The sequence below is a fragment of the Balaenoptera borealis genome (genome assembly GCF_965194805.1).
Source record: "Balaenoptera borealis genome assembly, chromosome: 19".
NCBI classification, from domain to species: Eukaryota; Metazoa; Chordata; class Mammalia; order Artiodactyla; family Balaenopteridae; genus Balaenoptera; species Balaenoptera borealis.
This window is the reverse complement of record NC_138878.1, coordinates 57139173-57164184: the sequence shown is the minus strand read 5'-3', so window position 1 is coordinate 57164184 and position 25012 is coordinate 57139173. Positions and strand designations below refer to the sequence as shown.

The 25012-nt window shown below is 55.5% G+C and overlaps 2 protein-coding genes across 4 annotated transcripts in view; one reads left to right on the top strand and one right to left on the bottom strand.

The window, feature by feature from the left end:
- Positions 1-9365, top strand: part of TGFB1 (transforming growth factor beta 1) — a 14268-nt gene extending 4903 nt beyond the window's left edge. Inside the window, exons 3-7 of one of the 2 annotated variants that reach the window (XM_082367556.1) lie at positions 1176-1293; positions 3106-3183; positions 3362-3512; positions 8418-8571; positions 9077-9365. In XM_082367556.1, the coding sequence (XP_082223682.1) occupies positions 1176-1293; positions 3106-3183; positions 3362-3512; positions 8418-8571; positions 9077-9235 (660 nt within the window). In that variant the 3' untranslated portion in view covers positions 9236-9365. The remainder of the gene's footprint in view (positions 1-1175; positions 1294-3105; positions 3184-3361; positions 3513-8417; positions 8572-9076) is intronic. The other variant, XM_082367557.1, reaches the window with a different exon arrangement.
- On the bottom strand, positions 8458-25012 carry CCDC97 (coiled-coil domain containing 97). Of its 2 annotated transcripts, XM_082367562.1 has the most exons (6): positions 24807-25012; positions 21305-21760; positions 19242-19520; positions 18648-18777; positions 16655-16717; positions 8458-8589 (listed from the first exon to the last, which is right to left on the bottom strand). In XM_082367562.1, exons 1-6 carry the CDS (start codon positions 24862-24864, stop codon positions 8538-8540), a joined length of 1038 nt encoding a protein of 345 aa, XP_082223688.1. In that variant the 5' UTR covers positions 24865-25012; the 3' UTR covers positions 8458-8537. The 2 variants fall into 2 exon arrangements, with proteins under 2 accessions (XP_082223688.1, XP_082223687.1); XM_082367561.1 differs by lacking the exon at positions 8458-8589 and having other exon boundaries at positions 11112-16717; positions 24807-25011.

Here is a 25012-nt window from a genome sequence, read left to right as displayed (position 1 = left end):
CCAGGAAGATTGGAGCCTCAAGAAGTTCTGGATTCTCTTGAAGGTTATGTGACCTAGAATCCCTGTCATGTGGAACATTAGATTCAGTAGTAGATGTTAGACTCTTACAACAAGGGAACTTTGTCTGATGTTAACTTCTTGGAGTCTAGAGAATTAGCTTTTATCCTGCCAGCTCCCAGGGGATCATTCCACATGGATGTCAGGCGTCTGCAACGTCTAGGTTTGTGGCATGTCAGACTCGTGGGTTTGTAGAACATGAGTCCTCTGGAATGTCTCAGGCTCATTGAATGTGTAATTCTTGGGGTGCCACTGAGCACTGGCGTTATGGAATGACTTCTAACATAACTTCTAGAAAGTGATAACTTGGGGCTTCTCTGGTGGCACAGTAGTTAAGAATCTGCCTGGCAACGCAGGGGACACGGGTTCGAGCCCTAGTCCGGGAAGATCCCACATGCCACGGAGCAACTAAGCCCATGCGCCACAACTACTGAGCCTGCGCTCTGGAGCCCGCGAGCCACAACTACTGAGCCTGTGTGCCACAGCGACTGAAGCCCGCGCGCCTAGAGCCCGTGCTCTGCAACAGGAGAGGCCACCGCAATGAGAAGCCCGCACACCGCAACGAAGAGTAGCCCCCGCTTGCCGCAACTAGAGAAAGCCCGCGCACAGCAACGAAGACCCAATGCAGCCAAAAATAAATAAATAAATAAAAATTAAATAAATACTTTTTTTTAAAAAAGAAGGAACGTGATAGACTCTCAGAATCTGGGGGGCCAAATTTGCAGAACTGTCTATAGTCAGTGACCCCTACGATGTCAGTAGGAGACTCGTGGCATCGTGGGCCGTCCAAGCTGAAAGGGGCCTCCTGGCATTTCATCAGTGAGGAAACCAAGGACAAAAGGGGAGAGGAATTTTCCACGGCCACGCCGGGGTCAGGCATAGAGGCTGAGCTGCCCGGGTGCCTTGACCCCCCAGCCTGGGGTTCTCTCTCCCCTCTGGGCTGCTGTGGGGTGGGTGGCTCCTGTGGGCCCCTCGGTTTGGGTGTCTGGGAGGGGACTGTCTGCAGGACTGTGTGGAGGCCCTTTTCGGGGAGCAGGTGGAGTCAGGGGTGCAGCGTACATGAGGGCTGTGTGGCAACATCTACCCACTGTCTCTCCCCCCAATTCATTATCCCCCAGAAATACAGCAATGATTCCTGGCGCTACCTCAGCAACCGGCTGCTGGCCCCCAGCGACTCACCGGAGTGGCTGTCCTTTGATGTCACTGGAGTTGTGCGGCAGTGGCTGACCCACGGAGGTGAGGACTGCTTGTCTGCCCCACCCCTATTTTTTGTGTGTTTTTTGGCCGCACTGCGTGGCATGTGGGATCTTAGCTCCCCGACCAGGGATCGAACCTGCAGTGGAAGCGTGGACTGTTAACCACTTGACCACCAGGGAGGTCCCCCCCACCCCTATTTTGTAATGGGGTTGACCCCATTGTTTGTCCTGGGGCTCCCCTGCCTAGCACCCCCCACCCCATGTTGGTGCCAAAGAGCCCAGACCTGGGCCTCCTCCCAGGCACTCAAACCTGAGTGATTAATGGTAAATCCATTTCCTGAGCACCTGCCCTGTGCTGGGTGATGCTGGGGACACAACAGTAACCAAAACAGCACCATACTTGCCCTCATGAAGCTTATCATCCATTGCTCAGGTTAGGGGATTTGGGAGAAAGACCTGAAAACCAGGTAGTAATGTCCCAGAGTGGGCAGGGTTGGGAGGGGGAGCCCAGAGGAGGTGCCTGACCCAGCCTGGGAAATCAGGGAGGGCTTCCTGGAGGAGGGGACATTAGCGCGGTTGTCTGAGGGATAAGTGGAGCCAGCCTGGGAAAGACGGAGGGGCAAGAGGGTTCAAGGCAGAGGGATAGGCTGTGCAGAGCCCTCGAGTCCAGGGAGAGCCAGACACACCTGATCTGTCCCGAAGAGGACTGTCTGTCCTGTCCCATCTGAGTCCACAGTACCCACATCTCCCTTCCTAGTCTCCCTCCCATTCATTCCTTCACTCAGTAAATGCCAGTAGGTTCCTGCTATGTGCCTGGCCCTGTGCGGGTGGTGTGGGGGACACAGTGGTAACCATGACAACTTCTAGGCCTGCCCTCATGGGGCCCACAGTCACTTCTAGACACCTAGGAAATCTTGCCAAAGCCCTAGCAGGGGGCCCGCCTGACTCCCATTGTGATGGCCACAATGACCAGGGCCGGGATGGGGGAGGCCGTAAGTGCTGTGGGAGCCGAGAGTGGGCATCCAAACCCATCTGGAGGGGTCCAGGAGGGCTTCCTGGATGAGGATGATTGTGTTGAGACTCATGAGATAAGTGATGGTTTGGCCAGAGGAAAAGATGGGGGTTAGGGAGCAGGTGAGCGCTGGGACAAGTGTCCTGGGCTGATTGCTGAGTCCAGAGCCCCCAGCACAGGGTCCAACACATAGTGGGAGCTTAGAAAGGCATTCACTCATTCATTCAAGAAACCTTTCTTCCACACCGGCCCTGGGACAAGAGCCCAGGCACTTGCATCCCAGCCCTGCCTTTTCCCACTTTGGGCAAGTCACCCCCTCTCCGTGGGCCTTGGCTTCTTCATCTGTAAAATGGGGAACTTTGGTGAGGATTAAAGGAAATAATACACAAAAAGTGTTTAGAACAGGGCCTGGCACCCAGTGCGAACTCAGGAGATGTTTGTTTTTACGACTGTGGGCCAGGCCCAGCGGGGAACAAGAAAACAAGGATCCCTGCCCCCATGTATCCTGCTTTGCCACTGAGAACAAAGAGGGAAATAAATAGCCAGATACAAATGTCAGGGTAAGTGCTATGGAGAAAATAAAGTGCTGTCATAGTGGGGGCGGGGCTGTGTCCTGGAGGGCTTCCCGGAGGAGGTGGCCTTTGAGCTGAGACCTGGAGGAGGAGGAGGCTGCAAGGCAAAGGACTGGAGCACGAGGGTGCAGTGAGAGGGCAGGCAGGGGAAGGGGCAGGAAGGAGGTCCCCCCACCCCCACCCCAGGGGTTTGCCACTTCCTTTCTCTTCCCCCAGGGGCTGGGTGAGCCACCCCCTCACACTGGCTTCCCTCTCCCCACTCCCACAGAGGAAATAGAGGGCTTTCGCCTCAGTGCCCACTGTTCCTGTGACAGCAAAGATAACACACTCCAAGTGGACATTAACGGTGAGGCCCACCTCCCCGGCCCGGCCCCATGCCCACCGGTGATGTGTGTGTGTGTGTGTGTGTGTGTGTGTGTGTGTGTGTGTGTGTGTGTCTTCCCCTTGACCATCTCCCATTCATCCATCTGAGAGTGTGTGTATGTCTCCCCCACCCTCCCCACCACCTGACTCCCAAACCAAAGCAGGGTTTAGTTCCGGCCGCCGGGGTGACCTTGCCACCATTCATGGCATGAACCGGCCCTTCCTGCTCCTCATGGCCACCCCGCTGGAGAGGGCCCAGCACCTGCACAGCCCCCGGCACCGCCGAGCCCTGGACACCAACTACTGCTTCAGGTGAACCTTGCAGCCTTCCCCTGACGCCTTCCGGGCTGGGGGCCTCCTTGCCATCTGCTGAGCGGGCACCGCAGATTGGGCACCTGGCTGGTGCTATGCTTGGGCTGGCATCTCCTTCAGCCTGGAGCGTTCAGGGGATGAGGTCCGAGGCCTAGGATGCTGGGATGTGCGAACTGGGAGTCCTCGAATGCTGAGATCAGGTGGCTCTCTTGCTGGTGGGTTGGAATCAGAGACTATTAGAATGTTGAACACTGAGAATGTGGAATTTCAGTATTGGAAGGTCGCCACGTTAGAGTCCTGTACTGCTGGCAGGTTGGGGTTCGAGCATGTGGGGATTCTAGGATGTTAGAATTCGGTAGTCATTATTGAAATCTGAGAATGTTGGACTCAGGGGATGTTGGGATCCTAGAACTTGGGAATTCAGAACTGGAAGATTGCCCATGTTGGATTCCTATACCATTGACAGACTGGAGTCTCCCGTATAGGCAGATTGGAGTCCTTGAATATTGGGCCCAGAATAGTGGAATCCTGTGTTAAAATATTAGCATCCACAAATGTTGGAGTTGGAGAAAGCCAGAGTATTGGTAACCTAGAATGTTGGGACTCAGGGCTGGAATCTTGTGAGAATCTTGGAAGGCTGTGATCTTAGAAAGTGGCAGCTTGGACCTCTTGAGTGATGGGCTCAGAATTGTGGAATGTTGGAATGCAGTTTTGAAATATTGGAATTCAAGAATGCCAAGATCCTGGAGAGCTGGAATGTGGGAATCCTAGAAAGCTGGAAAGCTGTTGGTGTGTTAGAATCTTGAGAGGCTGGTGTATTGCAGTCTAAGAAAATTGAAAAGTTGTAGTCAGAATGTTGAAGTTCAGAGTTAGAATGTTGCGAGTTTAGAGTGATAATGTGACCTTGGCCCTCCCCTGCTTAATATTTTGATGGTGCCTTTGGGCTTTGTTACATGCAGTTCTCCTGCTGGAGAGTCAGGTCTGCTCCCAAACTCCTTCAACACCAGATCCTACCCTCTGCCCAACAACCCTGTGAATGAATGAATGGATTGAGGTCTTGAGTGCCAACAGCTTATACTATTACAGAGAGAGAGTGCCAGCCACATGAGGGACACAATGTCACTTAGGAAGTCTTGCCAGAAAATCAAACCTGAAGCTGGTCAGTACGGTAGATCCAATTTCCCAGAAATATAAGAACAGAGAAACATGTTAAACAACACCATGGTCGTGCAGTCAGCAACATCTAGATTGTGGGAAACCTGACCCAGTTTCTTCAACAAATACAATACAAAGGGGGGAAACAGAGAGATGGTTCTGCAGACTTTAAAAAAGAATATTAAAAGATGTATCAAGCAATTGCCATGTATAGACCTTATTTGGGTCTTTTTTTTTTCTTCTTTGGCCCGAGCCGTGCAGCATGTGGGATCTGAGTTGTTCCCTGACTGGGGATCAAACTGTTGCCCCCCTGCAGTGGAAGTGCGGAGTCTTAACCACTGGACTGCCAGGAAATCCCCCAAGTGGGTTTCTTTTACTCGTCAGACCCTGTTGGGTCCTGGTAGACTGGAGGGCAGAGTTGCAAGGGCCTGGACTGCGTGTATCACAGGACCTGGAATGCAGCAGGCCCCAGGCATGCACCTCAGGGTCACCTGGAGGGCTTGTTAAATGTGGCCTGCTATCTCCCACCCACCCCCACCCCCACCCCCAGTTTCTGATTCAGTGGGTCTGGGGTGGGGCCTGAGAATTTGCATTTCCCACAATTTCCCAGGCGGTGCTGTTGCCTCTCCAGGGACCCTATAGGGAGAACAGTTGAGTTGGATGATAGAATCACACACTTCAAATCTTAGGACCTCAGCACCCCGGCACAGTTGGATCAGAAATGAAAGATTACTCTGGACAGTGGTTCTTCCCCTTTTGTGAGTCCGGGAACCCCTTGAGAAGTCGAAAGCCAGGAACCTTTTTTCCCCAGAATATGCCTACACATACACACGTAGGTGCATATGGTCTGGGGGGCTCGGGCCCCTCCCTCAGGCCGTCCATGGATTTCCTGATGCCTCCTGGGCCCTTAACAACATCTTATTTGATCCAGCATCCCTTGCATCTTTGTACAGATGAGGGAACTGAGGCCCAGCCAGACTGGGGAGGCGCCAGGCTGAACTCACAGGAATCTAAGTTTCCTAACTTCCTTCTCAACGTCCTGTGGCTCTTGGAGAGGCCTTGTCTTGCCCTGGGAGATCCTGTCACATTGCTTCTTCCCCCTCTGCTTAAGCTGACATGGTTGCACTGGGCAGATGAGGCCACAGACCCCAGGGCAGCACAGAGTTAGCTGTGAACCTGGTCCCAAACTCCACCACATGTAGGCTACAAGTGAACAGACAACATCCCCCTTTCTCTGAGGCTCAACTTCTTCATCTTTCAAATGGGAATAATAATAAGACCTGCCTTGTAGGGAATTCTCTATTGATTATTTTTTTTGGCCGCACCGCACACATGCGGGATCTTAGTTCCCTGACCAGGGATCGAACCCGCACCCCCTGCAGTGGAATCATGGAGTCTTAACCAGTGGACCCCCAGGGAATTCCCGCTATTGATTTTTTTTTTTCCCCTCTATTGATTTTTGAGTAGGAAAATACATGCACATGGATCAAACCCAGAAAGGATACTCAGAGACCCTCCAGCTCCAGCCTCCAGCCCCTATATGAGGAGGCTTTTATTGTATTTGTGTCTCCTCCCAGAGAGTCTCTGTATGAGACACTTACACATAGCCATGTATATATTTTTTATTTTGTCCAAATGGTAGAGTCTTTTTTTTTTTGAGGGGGGGGGAGTACTGCATTTTCTTTCTTTAAATTTTATTTTCTGATTCTAAAAGTAACACATACCCACTATTGAGAATTTGGAAAATACAGAAAGATATCACCCATCACATTACCACATATAAAATGTCACTGTCAACATTTTAATATATTGCCTTCCAGTCCGTCTATTCAAAACAGAATTTAGATCATGACTGTACCTGTAACTTTGCGTAGTGTTCCTTTCACATGTTATGAACACGGAATTGAAAGTGTTCTCAGCTGCCCATGAGTCAAGCTTTTTAGTCAAGTTCCCAGCCCATCTCAACCATGGCCCCAGGGGCCAGCACAGAAAATGCCCCATTTCCTTCCAGACATGCAGGAGCCGGGGCCGCAGACTGGGGAGGACTGACTTTTGCATCGGAGCCTGGGACACAGCTCATGAGTCCAGGGCAGTAGAGTCTTACATACCACCACTCTCCAATGTGCTTTTATTTTTTATTTTATTCTGTTTTTTAAAAAGTATTCATTTTTTTGGCCGTGTTGGATCTTAGTTGCGGCACGCGGGCTCTTCGTTGTGGCACGCGGGCTGGCTTCTCTCTAGTTGTGGTGCACAGGCTCTACAGTGTGTGGGCTCAGTAGTTGCGGCGTGCAGGCTTAGTTGCCCCGCAGGATGTGTGTGGGATCTTATTTCCCCGACCAGGGATCGGACCCACGTCCCCTGCGTTGGGAGGAGGATTCTTAACCACTGGACCACCGGGGAAGTCCCTCCAATGTGCTTTTAAAAGACCTAACATATTGATCAATTATTTTATACAGCCAATACTTGCTAAGCACCTGCTATGTGCCAGGCACTGTTGCAGGGACACATTTAGGGGCAAAATAGACAAAAAGTCCTGTCCTCAGAGGAAGACAGAAAATGAACAGATAAATAAATCAATATCTAATAAAAGAGCAGGTGGCAAGAAGGAAAACAAATCTGAGGAAGGGAAAAGAAAGAAGTCATTATGATCATTTATTCTTCCTCTTCTGATTTAAATTTTTTTTATTAGGGGAAACTTTAAATGTATTCATAAGCAACCAAGATGGTACAAGGAACCCCCATAAACTCTCATCCAGTATCAACAAGTATTAAGATTTGCCCCATTTCAGCTGCAGTCATTTTCACGTTTTCTCACATAACTGAAATGCTGTTATTACACTGTATGGAATTTACAAACATTTGGATTGGTATTTTGGGTAGGATGGTCCAGGAAGGACTCTGAGGAGACGACATTCATTTATTTGACTGATATTTATTTATTGAGCACCTACTGCATGCCAGGCAGTGTTCTAGGAGTTAAGGCTCCCTGAGTGAGGGATGTTTGAGCATACACACAAATGGAGTGAAGAAACAGAGCCAGAGTGGGTATCTGTGGGAATAGCAAGCCAGGCAGAGGGAACAGCAAGTGCAAATGTCCTGGGCTGGGACTCAGGAACAACGAGGATGGTAATGTGGCTGAAGGAGAGTGAGAGTGGGAGTGGGGAGGGAGTTGAGATCAGCCAGATCTGGTAGCGCCTTGTGGTCCATGGCGAGGGCTTGGGCATTTGCCTTGTTCAGAGCAGAGGAGCGACGGACAGTCTCTAGTACGTGGCCCCAGAAGGCAGGGATTTCTGTCTGTTTTGTTTGTACAAACAAACAAACAATTGTCCCCAGTAGACCCCAGCCCAGCACATGGTAGTAGTTCAATAAACATTTGTTGCACACGTAGAACATATCAGTACACATGGAGCTGCATTGTGTTTTTTATGTTCCAGTGTGTGGATGTGCTGTGATTTGTGTAGCCATCCCCTCTGGATGTTCATTTGGCTTCTCACAGGCTTGAGCGTTGCCTGAGGTAATGTTCATGAGGATGCCCTTAGCGCAGTGCTGGGCTGGAGGAAGTGCTTTATCAGTGTTAGTGATGATCATTACTATTACTCTTATTGCTGTTATCATCACAGGGGTTGCAAGGGAGACCAAGATGGAGACCGTGCTGGCGGGCAACCAGGGTGAAACACATGCTCACCCGGGGGAGGAGGGGCAGCCCCTCTGCTCTCCTGACTCGGGTTCCTCCCTCCCTCCGGCCTGCAGCTCCACGGAAAAGAACTGCTGCGTTCGGCAGCTCTACATTGACTTCCGCAAGGACCTGGGCTGGAAGTGGATTCACGAACCCAAGGGCTACCACGCCAATTTCTGCCTGGGGCCCTGCCCCTACATCTGGAGCCTGGACACGCAGTACAGCAAGGTGTGTCTGGAGCCCTGGCTGGGGGTGGGATGAGGGTAGCAGGAACCGAGGGAGGAGAGGGAGAAAGAGGTAAAATCAGATGAATTGGCGAGATAGTGGTCAGAAAGAGAGGAGACAGGGAGTTTGGCGGGGAGGTGGCAAAGGGATGGGAGAGAAACTAGAGGCAGGGTCTGAGCAGTTAGAGACACGAGGCAGAGGGAGACAGAGATATGGGGAGACCCATGGAGACGCATAACTTGGGCTAGGGAAGAGGTAGGGAGATGGAAGGAGAAAGAGAGAAACGGAGGGACACAATGAGAGAGAAAAAGGCAGGAGGACAGAGAATTAGGAAGATGGAAGGAGAGAGAAAGACAATGAGACACAAGCCAAGAGTGGAAACTGGGGAGAGGCAGAGAAACAGAAAGAAACGGAATGAGATAAGACAGAGGGAGATAGGGAGAGGCTGGTGGGGTGGGGGTACCCTCCCCATGACCTCCGACCCTGACCCCGCCCACCCGCCCCGCAGGTCCTGGCCCTGTACAACCAGCACAACCCGGGCGCGTCGGCGGCGCCGTGCTGCGTGCCGCAGGCGCTGGAGCCTCTGCCCATCGTGTACTACGTGGGCCGCAAGCCCAAGGTGGAGCAGCTGTCCAACATGATCGTGCGCTCCTGCAAGTGCAGCTGAGGCCCCGCCCCACCCGACAGGTCCCGCCCACCCCGGCAGGCCCGGCCCCGCCCCCGCCCGCCTCATCAGCGTTGTATTTAAGGACACCTCACCCAAGCCCACCTGGGGTCCATTAAAGGTGGAGAGATGACTGGGTCTCTGTGTCGTTGGGCGCCTGACTGGGGTTTCCCTTCCGACGTTCCCCGACCCCCCCCCCCCCATCTCCTTACATTTACACTTAGATCTGCCTCCTCCTGTCTCTGCCCATCATTCATTTGCCCTTCCTCACACAAACACTTCCTTAGCGCTTGTTATGTTCCTTACTCCTGGTGAACACGGGTTAGATTAATTTATTGAGCACCTTGGACCCTTATGTTAATAACTCATTTAACCACCATAACAAAGCTCTGAGATAAAGAGACTCTGATAACACCCACTTTAAATGTAAGGAAATGGAAGCCCAGAGAGGTTAAGGGAATAGTTTCTGCCTACCAGGAACCTACTTTCTGGGGAGGAGACAGACATAGTAAAGTTGTGCGAAAACAGGAAAGCAGGATGGGTAAGAGATGGCTTTGGGAAGGAGGGAGGGCTTCTTGGAGGAGGTGGCATTTGGGACTTGAAGGAAGCCAAGAAGGCAGCCTGGGGGAGGGTGTTCTTGGTAGGAAGACAAAAGCAAAGGCCTGGAAGTAAAGATGAACTTGGGGTGAGCTACACAGGCAGGAAAGAGGCCAGTGCGTTTGGAAGGGAGGGGCGAGGGGAAGGGTGTTAAGATCTGAGTCAGGAAGTAACACTCACAGGCCAGAGAGTAATAACAACAATTCTCCACTCCAGGTATGGAGCTACTAGCTCATGGCATTCTCCCCACAGCCCAAGAGAGCAGGGGTTGGCAAACTATTGCCTGCAGGCAAATTCTGACTCACTGCCTGTTTCTGTAAATAAAGTTTTATTGGAGCACAGCCATGCTCATTTGGTACTGTACTGTCTGTGGCTGTTTTAGTGCTACTAGGGCAGAGTTGAGTAGAAACTGTGCAAAGTCAAAAATATTTACTATCTGACCCTTGACAGAAAATGTCTGCCAACTCCTGCTATGGAGATCATTTGCTCCCCACTCCACAGATGGGAATACTGAGGCACAGAGAGGTTAACTTATTTGTTATGGTCACATAGTTAGCAAATGGCAGAGCTGGGATTCAAACCCAGGCAGCTAGAGTTGAGGGCTTATGCACACAACTTCTGCACTGGTCCTGCCTTCCAGACCACATCAGGCCTGTGGGGACCTGTGAGAACTTGTACTCTGAGAGCGGCAGGCACCATGACAGGGTTTTTGAACAGAAGAAGGACGTGATTTGACTTAAGTGCTCAGGGGGGTCCCTCTGGTTGATGGTTGAGAGTAGACTGAACGGGGCTGAGGGTGACCGCAGGGAGACCAGTTGTCCAGGAGAGAAATGACAGCACCCTGAGCTGGGGTGGGTTTCCCTCTGCTGTGTTTCTTCCCATCTGCTGGGGTCTTGCTGATGAATTCTCTCCCGCTTCCTCTTTCTCTGGCCTCTCAGTTTCCCCTCTTCCTCCCTGGTTTCAGTTCCCCCTCTCTCTGCCCTGCCCTTCTCAGGTCTGGGGCCTTGACCTGCTTTGCTCAGTGACTACCCTGGGGGAGGAGGGTGTGAGTGCTGAGCTTCCTTTGTAGGTGGGTTAGTGGCACTAGGTCTGGATGAGTGGGCCCCGGGGCCTGCCCAGCCCAGCCCAGCGGTAGAAATGTGTACTCCTCCTGGCCCAGGTCTGGGAGTCATAGAGGGCTGGGGGTGAGGTGGGGGCCGGAGGAGTTCACTATCCAAGGATGTGCTGCCATTGTCACCAGCCTCTTGTGTGGAGATGCTTGCAAGGACACAGTGACATGAAGTGTAGTCTCTGCAGCCCCGTGAGGTTGCGGCACGTGTATTCACACATTCACAATCATACAGAGGTTCAAATATGGACAATGCCCCACGCAGACACAGTCGCCTCTCAGAGACACAATGGACACACACACGAACTCCTGCAGGATCCATGACACATGGACCGGGACACCTGGTGGCACGTGACACACGCCGCCCCATCACATGCACACAGCCCAGCCTTGGAGCTTGGCTGGGACACAACGTAAGCAGAGACTTACGTAGGGACAGAGCAAGACGCAATCACACAAATACATCCTGTAGGATGTACAACCACCACACTGCGGACACAGATGCAGAGGCAGTGCCATGACAGACACATTCCTCACAGCATCGGAGCCCCGTCAGGAAATGAAACAGAGACTCCGGCCCCGACCCACCGACAGTTATACAAACATCCTCCAGGGGGTCACGGTCACAAACAGGCACCATGTGCACGCACAGGGCCTGACACGTCACAGTCCCACCCAGACACATACCACACACGGAGATCTGACACGTCAGGATCTCGCAGACCGCCAGGCGGTCGTGCCCACTCGGCCTGACATCTGCCGGCCCCACACGCTCAGGCCTGGGGAGTCCCACACGGCCCTACGGACGGTAGCCGACCCGTCATACTTAGACGCACTGTCACTCCCCGGGTCCCAGACGGAGAGTCCCGCACAGCCAGACACACCCCCGGGGCCGTGGCCCTCACACGCCCAGCTCGCGCCACGGCCCAGGACAAGTCCCGGCCGCACACCAGGCCGCGCGCTCCCGCGGTCGCCGAGCCCTGGCCACGCCCTCGGGCCACACCCCGCCCACCCGCCCGGGCGCCGGGGGCAGGGAAAGCCGCGGGCTCAGCACCTTCCCGGCCGCGGGGGCGGCTCCTGCCCCGCCCCTCCCGGCACCTGGCCCTGCGGGAAGGCCGGGCAGAGCCCGGCCCGGGCAGCCCCGGCCCCCAGCCAACCGCAGGGGCAGGCCCGGGGGTTCGGGGCGCCCTGCTCCCCTCCCCCGCCTCTGCAGGCAGGCCGGGCGGCGAGGGAAGTCGTGGGGGGGAGCCTGGGTTCCGGCTGGAGCCCCGGCTTCCCGTCCTGCCCCCAAGGGGCAGGAAGCAGGGCCGGGGGAGGCCAGCTCAGGCCTTCCTGCCCCCTCCCCCAGACAGGCCTGGGACCTGGGACGGGGTCAGCGTGAGAGGGAGAAAGGGAGGGGGGAAGTGGGGGGGGGAGAGAAAGCCCCCTTCCCCCTAGATCTCTGGACATCCAGCGTGTTGGTGTCTTTCGTGTTTCTAATGTGAATTTGTGTGTGTGTCCCAGCAAGCTTTATGGTGTGAGTTTTGTGTGTCCAGCATAGGGGTCTCTAACACACGGCTGGGTGCCTGACGGCTGTGTTGGGTATGCACCACGGGGGATTTTCCACTCGTGTGTCTCCAGCACGGGTTCAACTCGTGTGTGTGTGTGTGTGTGTGAGACTGTGCTGCATTTGTTGTGCCTGCACCTGTGTTTTGTATTACTGCTGCACAAGCCGGTGTGCACTCTGGGTTCTGTGTCTGGACACTGTGTGACTCGGCTAGTCTGTGTGTATGAGTTGGTTTTATCTATCCCTGGGGTGTGTTGTGTCTGGATTTTTTTCTCAGCACACTTGCTCTTCTTTTCTGGGTGTAAATTTGCACATTCTTAGCATAAGTTTGATTAGAAGTGTGGGTGTTTTCCGTGTATGTTTATGGGTCTGTGAGAAAAGTGTGTTTCCAGGAGGTATTGTGTGTGTGTGTGTACGTTGTGTTTCCTACTCAGGATGTTTTTACTGCCTGTGTGTGACGGTTCCCAGTGTTTGTGTCGGTGGGTGAGTAGCTTCTGGGTTACGTTTTGTGATCAGTGTGTGCGCCGCTGGTATTCCGAGCATGTTTGCGTGTCTACGGGGTGTGTCTCCCACATGCTTGCTGTCCTCCTCCCAGTGTGTCCATCTCCGGGACTGCTGTTCTCAGCCTCTGTGGGTGTCTGTGAGCAGGTGGTGTCTGCATTTTGTGTCCCCACACGTGGGCTGATGACTTCAGTGTGTGAGCAGTCGTGTGGGTCCCTATTTTGCGCTATCACTCTTGAGTTTTCGGTGGGGTGTGTTCACGTTCACGAGCAGCTGCACGCGTGGGGCTGCATCTGTGCTGGTGTTTCCGGGGAGGGGGGGGCATCCTGTGTCCCTAGTGCAGCCGCTGGCATCCCGGGCGATGCGGCCTCCATGCTGAGTGGAGGCTGTGTCTGTGGCGCGCCCCCTTGCCGGCTGGTGCCACGTTGGCTCGGGCTGGCCGTGGCAGGCAGGGCAGGGCAGGGGCTGTGGTGGGCACTGGAACCACGCCCGGACCTCGGTATAAATATCTTGGGCTGCCGGCGGCTGTGTTTACTTGGCCCCAGCCCGGGGGCGGCAGCAGCCGGGCAGGTCTTGGGGGCGGGGGTGACCAGGCCACAGCACAGTCACTTCCTTCTGGCCAGACAGGCCGCAGCCTCCCTGCTCCCTTTCTGGGTGGGGGCGAGGTGGTGACCCCTCATTCTGGGCTCCCAGGGGCCACCAGTGAAGCCCTGACCCCGACACCCCCGCTGGGCTTCCCAGGATCTGGGAGAGAGACCAGCAGAGATGGGACAAGGGCGGTGGGCCAGGAGACAGCAGAGAGAGGGGTAGGAAAAAATGAGGGTGAAGACGAGAGGAGGAGGGGGGCCTCTGACAGAAAGGCACGGGGACGCGGAGCCGGAGAGGGAGAGGGAGGGAATGACAAGGAGGGAGAGGAGAGAAGAGGAGGCAGAGGCCCGGGCATAACGAGAAGCGATGGGGAGACGATGACGGAGAGCTGCAGAGACAGACCGAAAGGGAAGACGGAGCTAGGTGAGAGGCAGAGGAAGGAGACAGCAGCAGCAGGGAGAAGGGACAGCGAGGCAGGCGGCTGGAGGGGATGAGGAGAGAGGGGCAGGACGCAGAGAGGTGTCAGACATGGGGGGTGGGGTGGCAGCCAGCAGAGCCTGCCCAGGAGACAGACAGGAGACACGGGGGTGGGGGCCGGATGCCCTCGGAGGGGCTCTCCCCTCCCTGACTCAGCCTCTCCGCCCACCCCAACCCCAGAACCAGGAGTGGAGGGGCAGGCGCCTCTCTGGGCACCTCCAGGTCTCAGCGGGTCTGAGGCTGTGATGGGGGAGTGTCTCCGGGCTCCACCTCAGTCTCTGAGACAGACGCTCCTTCTCTGCCATCTGACTAACCCTAATTCTGACTCAACTGCTGTCTCTCATCACTTAAAAAATGTATGTAACAAATTTAGGTATGGCACAGTGTATCACAAATTTAATGATCAAATGATAGACTGGTGAAAAATGTGCACGTCACCCAGGGCTGATGCCTGTATTATGAAAGACCTCTCACAACTTGAGGGCATCAATGCAAGCACCTGAGAGAAAAACATCTCTCCCAGTTGTGAGTCCAGCGGGCTGGATCGCCTTGGGCCTCCTCTGGGAGACACCCTATCAGTACTGACAGTTTATACTGCACGGGACCTCTGTGATGGTTCAGTGACTCAGGTACTAAACACTAGATGATGCCGTCCGTCTGTGCATAGGAAGGACAGTGCCTAGTGCGCCAGGAGGGCCCCAAAGGTGTTAGCTGCTGTTATCCTCAACAGCCAACTCCCCTTCAGTCGTTACCCCTGAAGAAGTCTGTGCGTCTGTCTACTCTGCATGGCCCTGAGAGCGGACAGGCAGGCCAGGAGGTGGTCTCCAAGACTTACGAGTCTACACCCGAGTTTCCATCTCTGATGGCCACGTGGCCTCGAGTATGTGACATCTCCTTTCTGGGCCTCCTGTGACCCACATACGGAATGGAGCTGAGCCCCTCGTTCGCGGGGCTGTGTGGAGGATTCAGTGCGGCATCAGGCACCTTGCTGGGACCTGGCACAGGGCAGAACTGCTCAGTAACCGGAAGTTTCCTTATTTAATAGTCTGTCTGAACATCCCTCGGCCTCTGTCTAGCTCTCACTTTCTATGTCTGGCTCTAATTCCAGTTGAGCCAGAGGGCAGAGGCGAGGCCTTGGGGTCAAAAGCTGTGGCCCCAGGAGTCCGTGGGGTCTCCCCGGCACTCTGGGCCGCATGCTGGAGGAGGCAGTTTTGAGGGTCCTTCAGGCCTGGCTCACAGGAGTGAGGGGTCCCCGGGCCCCACCTCTCCAACACATGGCCTGTGTCCTCCCCCGCTAGCAGCTGGCCCCTTCCCTGCGTATGTCTACTGGGGGAGCGTGAGCTGGGTATGGGGGCATGGGAAGGCGGGATGCCTGGGTTCCCACAGGCCAGTGGCTGAGTCACCAGGCGGCCATCTGGCTCCCATTAGCCCAGGGCGGCAGGGGGCTCCGTGGGGCCGGCTTGGGGCAGGGATGCTGGGGCCGGCTGTGTGTGTGTGTGTGTGTGTGTGTGTGTGTGTGTGGGATGACTCAGGACCCATGATAACAGCCTGTGCATATTTGGGAAGTGTAAACAGGAGAGGGAGAGGGAGGTGGAGGAAGTGAAGGAAGGGAAAATTGTGGCTGGGCAGAGGGGGGCTGGTGGGGCTGGGACGGGAAAGCCCCTCCTCTCCCTCTATACACCCCCCAACCTGGCAGGCCCACGACCCCATGCTGCCCCTGCTCACCTCTCCCAAACCTGGGTCCTGAGGGAGAGGTGAGAGCCGGTGGCCACCCCCAAGGTCGCCACACTGCCCGCAGCGAGGCCCGATTACTCAGCAGTCAGGCTCTGTGGCCCACAGCAGTCAGGATGGGGGATGCTCAGGGCCTTGCGGGGGGGGCGGGTACTGAAACCCAGAGATAAAGGCTGAGAGACAGAGAGGGACAGAGCCAGCACAGAGGCTGCGAAAGATGGACGTGTATAGGCAGGAAGAGCCATGGGCCCAGAGAGGGAGGCCGAAGGAGATGGAACGCAACAGAGGCAAGGAGGTGCGAGTGTGAGACTGAGCCTCAAGCACAGAGGGGCAGGAGAGCAGAGGCGGGGCTGCGGAGGGCGAGGCAGAGCACCGCTCTGGGTTCCACCTGGCCAGCTCCAGCGACAAAGGGCCCCACTGGCCTAGGTCAAGGGGAGGGTGTTCATCCTGCGCCCTGCTGTGGGGACAGAGGCCGGGGCACAGAGAGGGGGGGGACAGAGAAAGACAGAAGGGAAAAAGAGGGAGGTGGAGAAAGAGGGAGAGACACAGAAAGCAGGAGACAGAAAGGTGGTGAGAAAAAGACTGAGAGAGAGGAGAGAGGAGGGAGAGAGGCACCAGGGTTCAGGGGGAGAAGGAAATGGAGAGCAAGGGGGAGGGGGCCGCGGAGATGGGACCAGACCCAGCGAGGCTTGGTGGTAGAGGGCGGCCACCCCGCTGTCGCCTAGAGAAAGTCACTGAGCTGGCCTGTCATCAGCGGCCTTGCTGGGGCGGGGGACGGGGTGGGGCGGGGTGGGGCGGGGTGGGCAGCCGCAGCCATCAGTCCCCGTCCAGCTCTGGGCTGGGTGCGTCCTCGGGCTCCTCCTCATCGAAGTACCTCTCCTCTTCATCCCGGGCCACTATGTCCAGGTTGTCGAAGTCAGGGTTGTCGTCCACGGTGCTGCAGGGGGAGGGAGCGGTCAGGGGCCGGCTCTGCCTGCACCCCAGCCTCCCCGCTTCTGTGGAGAGGAGCTGGGGCCTGGGGCCCCCTGAAGTGAAAGGCCATACGCTGGCAGCTGTAAGTCAGAGCGAACTTACAGCTGAGTTATGTTGGATCTCTCAGGGCTTCAAACAAAAGGCAACATTTTCCAAAGCAGAGATTTTACATGAAAACTTCTGGTTTCTCTTAAAAAGCCAGAAGATGTGGTGACACATGGGCCCACATCTGGGCCCTGAGGCAGTGGTTCTCAACCAGGAAGATTCTGCCCCCCCAAGGAACATTTGTGATAACTGGAGACATTTTGGTGGTTACGAGTTGGGGGGCTGCTACTGGCATCCAGCGGGTGGGCGTCAGGGATGCTACTGAACACCCCCCCCCCCCACAGGAGAGTCTGCACAAAGCGTTACCCAGCCCCAGAGGCCCACAGTGCTGGAGCTGAGAAACCTTGCCCCCAGGCAACAAGTTGTGAGAGGACCCCCGGCTGTGCTCCAAACCCTACCAGGCTCCCTCACACTCTCTTTGGTGCAGGAAGCCCTCTCCAATCCAGCCCCGCCACCCCTGATGAGACCGCCTACCCCTCACCCCTCACACACCGTGCTGCTCCGCTGTGCCCCTCAAGGCTCTTGCACCTGCTGTTCCCCCGCCAGGAACGCTCTTCCCTAGGGTATTTATGTCGCTTACCCCTCACTTCCTGCAGGTCTTTGCTCCAATGTCACCTGCTCAGAGAGCCTTCCCTGGCCACCTCATCACCCTGCTCCCACCCCCAATGCCGGGACCCTGCTTTGTCTTTCTTCCTGGCCCCATCACCACTAGATGTTTCGCACCTCCAGCACCTCCATTCCGCTCCTTGCTGCCTTCCTCGCCAGAGTGGGACTCCTTCAGGGCAGGGAACCCTTCCATCGGTTTTGTTCCCTGCTTGATCCCCAGAGTCTGGACCCAGCAGCGCTGAGCACCTGGTGGCTGAATGCAGCTCAGCAGCTGCCCCGCGGAGAGGGGACAGGCTTCAGTCCCCACCACTCCCCATTCCTCACACCAGGGCCGACTTCCTCGTGGGCACCTGGCTTTATGACAGCAGTGGTGCCCTTACTGAGGGCTCCCCACAGCCCGGGGACTCTACTCGCTGCTTTGTGTGGAACACAGATCAGTCAATGTAAAAGCGGATCAGCCAGACTCGCCTCTGGAGCTGGGGATCCCGGACTGGACCAGCGATGCTCTGGTACCAGGCGCTGCTGTAGCTGTGGCGATCATGACACCACCCCCCGCGCCCCCGCCGCCATTCTACTGACGAGGCCCCGAGGCTCTGCTTGTTCATATGTCATGGGGGCTGGGTTTGAAACCACACCTGATGTTCCAGACCACAAGGCGAGGCTGCCTCCGTTGACAAACCATTTATCTTTTCCTCCGATACTTCACTCGCCTGTGTCCTTTTCCCTGATGGCAAAATCCTTTTCCAAAGCAGGTGGCCCAGGTATCTTATCCCTGGGGTTCTACTGGAGGAACGAACAACCAGCACTGCAGGGGCACCCACCACAGGCCCCTCCACGCCAGGCATCACCCTGCCAGGGATCACTTCCTGCAGCATGAGGAGTCCGGGGTCCTGGGGGACACTTAGGAAGCTTGGGGTAGTGGCATCCTGCCAGGCCACCACCACCATCCACCCAAATGGGACTGTTTCAAGTGTTTTATCATCAATACGGAGCTGGATGTCAGCCCTGCTCACCCCCCTCCTTCAGGTGAGGGGACTGAGGCTCGGAGATGGACAAAGCTACTCCAAGGTCACCCACTGATCTCTGATCTGAAACCCTTAGGCTGTGTGACCCCAGAGCCCATGTCCTGTGGGGTGCCGGGCTGGGGGACTGGGGCGGGGGGCGCGGGGAGGGCACGGGAGCACCTGTAGTCAAAGTCTCCATCCTTGCCGTCCAAGAAGTGCTGGTGCATCCGGCTGGTGAACTCTTCCCGCAGGATCAGCCTCTCTTCTGAGTCGGGGACCCAGGCCTCCGAGTCTATGCCAGGCCTCTGGTCTGCAGGGGGCGACACCCAGGGTGGGGTGTGTGAGGACTGTGCTGAACACACCCCCGCAGAGAGCTGCATCCTTCGTGCTGGGCGGCACTGGGAACACAGCAGTGACCGAGACGGCCCCGTCCCTACCTTCCTGGGGCACACACCGAACACGTGACAATACAGTGCTCTGGAGGCCGCAGAGCAGGGTCGGGACCTGACGCCTGAAGGGCGGTGAAGGGAAGGCACTCCTGGCAGAGGGAACGGCATGAGCGAAGGCCTGGAGGTGAGGGACTGCTTGGTGTCTTTGAGGAGTGGGGACAGGGATGCTGGAGAGGACGGGAAGGGCCAGGGCACTCGGGCAGGCAGGGGCGGGATGTGATGTCTGCTCCCGCAGGTGGGCCCAGCCTAGTGCGGTGGAGCTGAGACACGCAAGCCTGGGGCTGGGGTGTGCCGACACCGGGGCCTCCCCACTGCCGGCCCTCACCTTCCTCGTTGCTGTCCTCCTCCTCTTCCTCCTCCTCCAGGCAGGCCTCCTCCTCCTCCTGCTGCTGGAGCAGCCGCTGCTGCAGCTCCCGCTCCTGGTAGGACTGGAGCAGCAGGTCGGAGAGCGGGCAGGCGGGAGTGCCGGGGGGGCCGGGCTTGGGCGGCTGGTGGGCCGGGGTGCGGGCGCTGAGCTCCTCTAGGGTCAGGTACTGCCCGATGTACTGCTCGTACAGCAGCGGGGCCCGAAACCGCATCTGCTCGTCGCTGAAGTACTCGCCCCCTGCGCGGAGGAGACAGGGTGGGCGTGGAGTCAAGGGCCTGCCGGCGAGGCGAGGGGCTGGGCGGAGGGTGAGTGTGCCTGCGCAGACCTGTGTCCACCCAGGCGTGGGACCGCGCTGACAGGAAGCCGTAGACACACAAGTGTGAGTGTGATCGTCCACAGTCAGGAATGTACGCAAACACGCGCAAACGCCTGAGGTCGTGACCGTGAGAACTCAGGCACGTGTCGAAGCACGTGTGCGCGACCAGGCCTGTATCTACGTGTGGACTCGTGTGTCCAAACACGCAGGGTACACAGTCAGGCTGCTGGGCGTCCTGGCCTGAGGCACTGGTGGCCTAGGGCCGTGTACAACTGGGCAGGATTCACGTGTGTGTGTGCGCGCGCGCGCACGCACACACTGCTGTGGGTCCCTGCATCTGGGAGCTGGTGTGCAGGACGTTGCGGGCAGGTATACTGTGCACGGAAGCCAGTATGTAGACTGTGTGTGCCTGTCTGCCGAGCCCCGTTCTGGCTGTTGGTGCACACACCTGGACACGCCTGCACTGCTGGGCACATAAGTGTACATCTTCATGGAGCAGACGTGTGTGTGCACAGCGTCAGGTCTGGCAGGGCATCTGCCCAGGTGTGGGTGTCCCTGTCGGTCTTCCAGACCCCAGATCTCACCTCTCCCCAGAGCGTTCCTCTCTGCAACTACCCCTTCCGTGGGCCTGGCTTCCCCACTCCCCAAACCCAGGGCCTTCATACCTCTCCTGATGTCTCTTCCTGCATAGGCAGCTCTGTCCCTCAGATAACAGTTAAGCCTGCCCAGCCCCTCCCACCGCTGGTCCTAGCCCCGCCCTCAGAGCCCAGGAATCCTGTGACCATCCCTGTCCTGCCCTCCATCTTGCCTTCTCTCTCTTACCCCCCTCTCTCTGTTCCCAATGTTTCCCACCACATTCTGTTTCTCTCCCTCCTTCTCCCTATCTTTCACTGTCACGCTCTCTCTCTGGGTCTCAGTTTCTCCCTCCCCTCCTCTGCCCCTCTGTCTCCACCCATCTCTGTCTCTCTGGCTTTCTCAGTTTCTGCCACCTAACCCCGCTTCTTTCATTCACTCATCCTCCCTCCTCTCTTCATCCCTGCTCCTCATCTGTCACTGTGTTCCACTCTCTCCGGATCCCTTTCTCTACAGCCTGTGCCTTCTCCCTAACTAGAATCTTAACTCACTCTCTCCTTCATTTGCTCTCATCTTTTAACATTAGTTCTGGTGTCTTTGGTCACAAAGCTGCTTGTAATTACATCATGGTCAAAAAGGTACCAATCTTACAAAAATAATAAATAAATAAACAAATAAAAAAGAGGAAGGTACCAATGTTTTCCTTCATGCTTTTCACATGTGTTTTTTTTTCAAGAGGCCTTTGCCTGCCCTGGGTCATGAACATTCTCCCCTAGGTTTCTGTCAATGCCTCTGTGTACAGTGTGAGGTAGGGATCTAGTTTCCCTGAGGGATAACCAGCTCTCACAGTGCTGGATACTGTGTGTCCTCGGCCTGCTGGTCTGAAATGGCACTTCTGTTATCTACTAAATTCTGACCCTTCTCACTGCCTGTCCCATTCTCTTCCCGTGGGTCCCTGTTTGTCTCTCCCTATCTCACCCTGTCACCTCACATTTCTGTCTCCGTCTCTCCCCGGGTCCCTGTCTTAAAACTTATCTCCCAGGATCTCTGTCTGTGTTTCTGCTCCTGCATCCTTGTTTCTTACTTCCTCTGCTTCAGTCTCCCCTCCCACCCAACCCGGCCGCCCCCACACCTTGGATGAGCTCACGCAGGGCAGCGTAGCGGCGGTTACGCAGGCGGGTGCGCAGGGTGCGGGGTCGGGTGCTGCCTTGCCGGGCCACCTCGGCGCAGTAGAAGTCCGCGCGGTGGTCACCGCGCAAGTGGCCAAAGCAGGCCAGGTGCTCCTCCCGGAGGCCCGTGCGGAAGCGCTCCAGGAACACCAGTGGCTTCTCGTGGTACAGCTGGCCCAGGATGGCCACCTTCTCCTGCTCGGTCAGGTCGGGCTCGCCCTGCTGCTGGCTGCACACGGGCAGGCGGCTGGCAGCCACGGCGCGCAGCATGGCACTCACTGCCGCGTCCTCGACCTCTGGGGGGTCAGTGTCTAGGGCCCTTGGCGCTCCCTCTGCTGCTTCTGCCTTGTCCTGGGGTCTGGATGGGACCGGCGTCCAGCTCAGCTCCCCCCAGTGCCCAGGACTGGGCTCCGCACAGCCTGTGGGGAGAGGGGAGATCAGTCAGTCCAGGGATGGGAGAGCGGACGCGGCAGTGGGTGAAAGGGACTGGGTGCTCACTGACTCACTCATTTCACATTTATTGAGCACCTACTATATTCTGGGCACTGTTCTAGGCCCTAGAGATACCACAGTAAGCAAGAGATTGACAGTTTAGTGGGGAATGCAGACGTGAAAACATAGTTAGAGAAAACATATAGTGCGTTAGGTGGTTCTAAGAGGTGTGTAGGAAAATAAAGAGGGAGGGAGGAGGGAATGGGGGTGAGGCTGTCCATTTTAAATGGACAGTCAGAGAAGGCCTTGCCAAAAAGGTGACATTTCAGTAGAGACCTGAGGTGGTGAGGGACTGAGCCATGAGATTTCTGTGGGAACTGGCAGAGGGAACAGCCAGTGCAAAGGCCCTGAGATAGGAGTGTACTTGGTGTATTTACTTGGTCATTGACCACTTCATTTATTGATTCACTCAATTTTGCCTTTTCCCTTGCTCACAAAATGATCAATACATTCACCAACTCGTTCACTCACTCACTCATTCATTCTCTCCTACTCATTTGCATATCCATCCAACCACTCTTCAGCAACTCTAAATCTATGCCGGGCCCTGAGCTGGGCAATGCTGAGGGTCCCCGGAGGGATCCGGTTCAGCTCCCAGGGAGCACCCTGTCTGATGGGGGAAGACAGGCAAGGTCAAAGACAGCACAGGCACTGGTAACAGAAAAGCTGAGTGCTGGGCAAAACCTGGCGCAAGCTTCTTCTCAAAAGTGGTGGCAACTGGAGCAAGGCAATAAGCAAGCAGGAAATAAGTGAAGACAGGAGGTACAGACAACTCCTTTAGCTTGGCTGGGGTGGGGAAGAGAAAGAGGGTGGTGGTTATAGGCACAACGGGTTTCAGGGAGGGTTTTAATGACTGAGGCAAGAGAAGACTGGGCTGGACCAGGTAAAGGGGTTGTGGAGGAGGGGACAGGAGGGGGCCGTGGTTAAAAAGACGCTTGTGAGGCCGAGTAGGACAAGTCATTGGAATGAAGGGCTGGGAGGCGAGGGAGGTATCCAGTTAAGGTCCAGGGCTCTGGCCAGGGGACTGGTCAAACTGTCCCTGACACAGAGACATGGATGAGGAGCAAGTCTGGGGGAAGATGCTGAGGCCGGTTTGGGACATGGATGGTATGACAGGCCCAGGAGACATCCAAGGGGAGGCATTTACAAGACTGCTGGTACATGGGAGACTTCTCAGGAGAGAAGTGTTGGGCTGGGGACTGAGTTATGGGAGTCGTCAGAGCAAAGAACAGAAGTAAAGCTGAAGGAAATAAGAAGTCGTGGGGAGGGTGGGGGGAGTGTGTAAGGTATGAAAAGAGAAGAGGGGCCAAGAAACAGTCCTGACTGGATGGGGAGAAGACATGTCTGTGAAGGAGGCTGTGAGAGGCTAAAAAATGGCCCCCAAAAGATAGTCACGTCTTAATTCCTGGAACCCGTGAATGTTACCTTACGTGGTCAAAAAAAAAAACCCAAAAACAAAAAAAAAGAGGTCTTTGCATATATGATTAAATTATGGATCTTGAGATAGGGGGATTATCTTGGATTATCCAGGTGGGCCCTAAATGCCATTACCAAGTGTCCTATAAATGCCAAGTGTCCTATAAGAGGGAGATTTGACACACACAGAGGACAACACAAGGTGAAGATAGACAGAAGCAGAGATTGGAGTGATGTGGCCACAAACCAAGGAATGCCAGGAGCCACCAGAAGCTGGAAGAGGTGAGGAATGGGTTCTCCCTTAGAGCCTCTGAGGGAGCTCTCCACGGCCCTGCTGACACCTTGATTTCAACCCAGTGATACTGACTTCAGACTTCTGGCCTCCAGAACTGTGAGAGAATAAATTTCTGTTGTTTTAAGCCACCCAGTTTGTGGTCATTTGTTACAGCAGTCACAGGAAACTCATACTGGCTGAGCAGGAGGAGCCCAAGAGATAGGAAGGATATCAGAAGGAGTGGTGTCACAGAAACCAAGGGAATATTTTCAAGAAGGATGGAGGGGTCAATGGCATTGAATTCTCCAAGTAGCCTAATAAGGAAAAAACTGAACAGGGTGACTCAGTTTAACTACACAGGGAGGTCACTGCGGACCCCGATGGGTGCAGTTTCTGAAGGTAAAAGCCAGACTTTAGTGGGTGGGTAGTGAGGAAATGGAGGCAAGTGTGCATGACTCTTTGGAGAAGATAAATGGTATCTGGAAGGCAGCATGGAATCAAGGGATAGATTTTCTTTTTAGGTTAAAGCTTTTTTCTTATTATTATGGAAACTTTCAAACATGCACATAAGTAGAGAGTACAATGACCCCCTCCCCCCCCCCCCATATTCATCATCCAGCTTCAAAAATGACCAATTCTTGTCCAGTGATGTTTCAACCAACCTCTCAATCGCACCTCACCCCACACGGGATTACTCTGAAGCACCAGGATAGAATTTTAAGATGAGCAAAACAAAAGCATTTTAGGTACTGATGGGGAGGCATCAGGAGAAATAAAGAGACTGAAAATGCAAAAGAGAGAGATGGGGGAGCACAGAAATGGATTAACGACCCTGAGGAAGCAGATGGGACTGTGGACTTTCGGAGAAGGGGAATTAGAATGAAATGGGGGGAACCGTTAGTATGGTCTAAGCAGAGTTTGCATGGGACAGGAGGAAGCAAGGGAAGGAGTTAACTTGAGAAGCACGGTTGGCTGGGACAATGAGAGAGCCCAGGACAGAGAGGTTTATGCTAGCCTGAGAGCTTGGTAAGGAACTGGATTAGCCTGGGACACGGAAAGAGCCAGCTGGAACTTGGAAGAGGTTAATTTCGGGCGAGGGGATGGAGTAAAGGAGGTCAGCCTGCAACGAAAGGGGTTAATCTGGACAAGGTGGTGAAGAGGACAGGTAGGGCCGAGGGCAGGTGTTCCCTTTTAAAGAGTCCTCCTTCGCCTTCACGGGGAATCATTTCCCAGTGACACCGCAACTCCACCCTCCAGCCGCCTCCGCGTGGCCAGGACCTCACCTTCACCGGGTTCCGTCGCCGCCGTCGCAGTCGCAGTCACTGTCGCTACGGTCTCCATCCCGATTCTCTACGACTTGTTACCTGCCGTGGCAGGCCCCACACTCCAAACCCGCCCCAGGTCCTCAGCGGCCACTTCCGGCCGAACACAGTCCCGTGGCCGGGTGCCCCGCGGCACCAGAAACCAGAGTTCCGGGACGAAGTTGGAT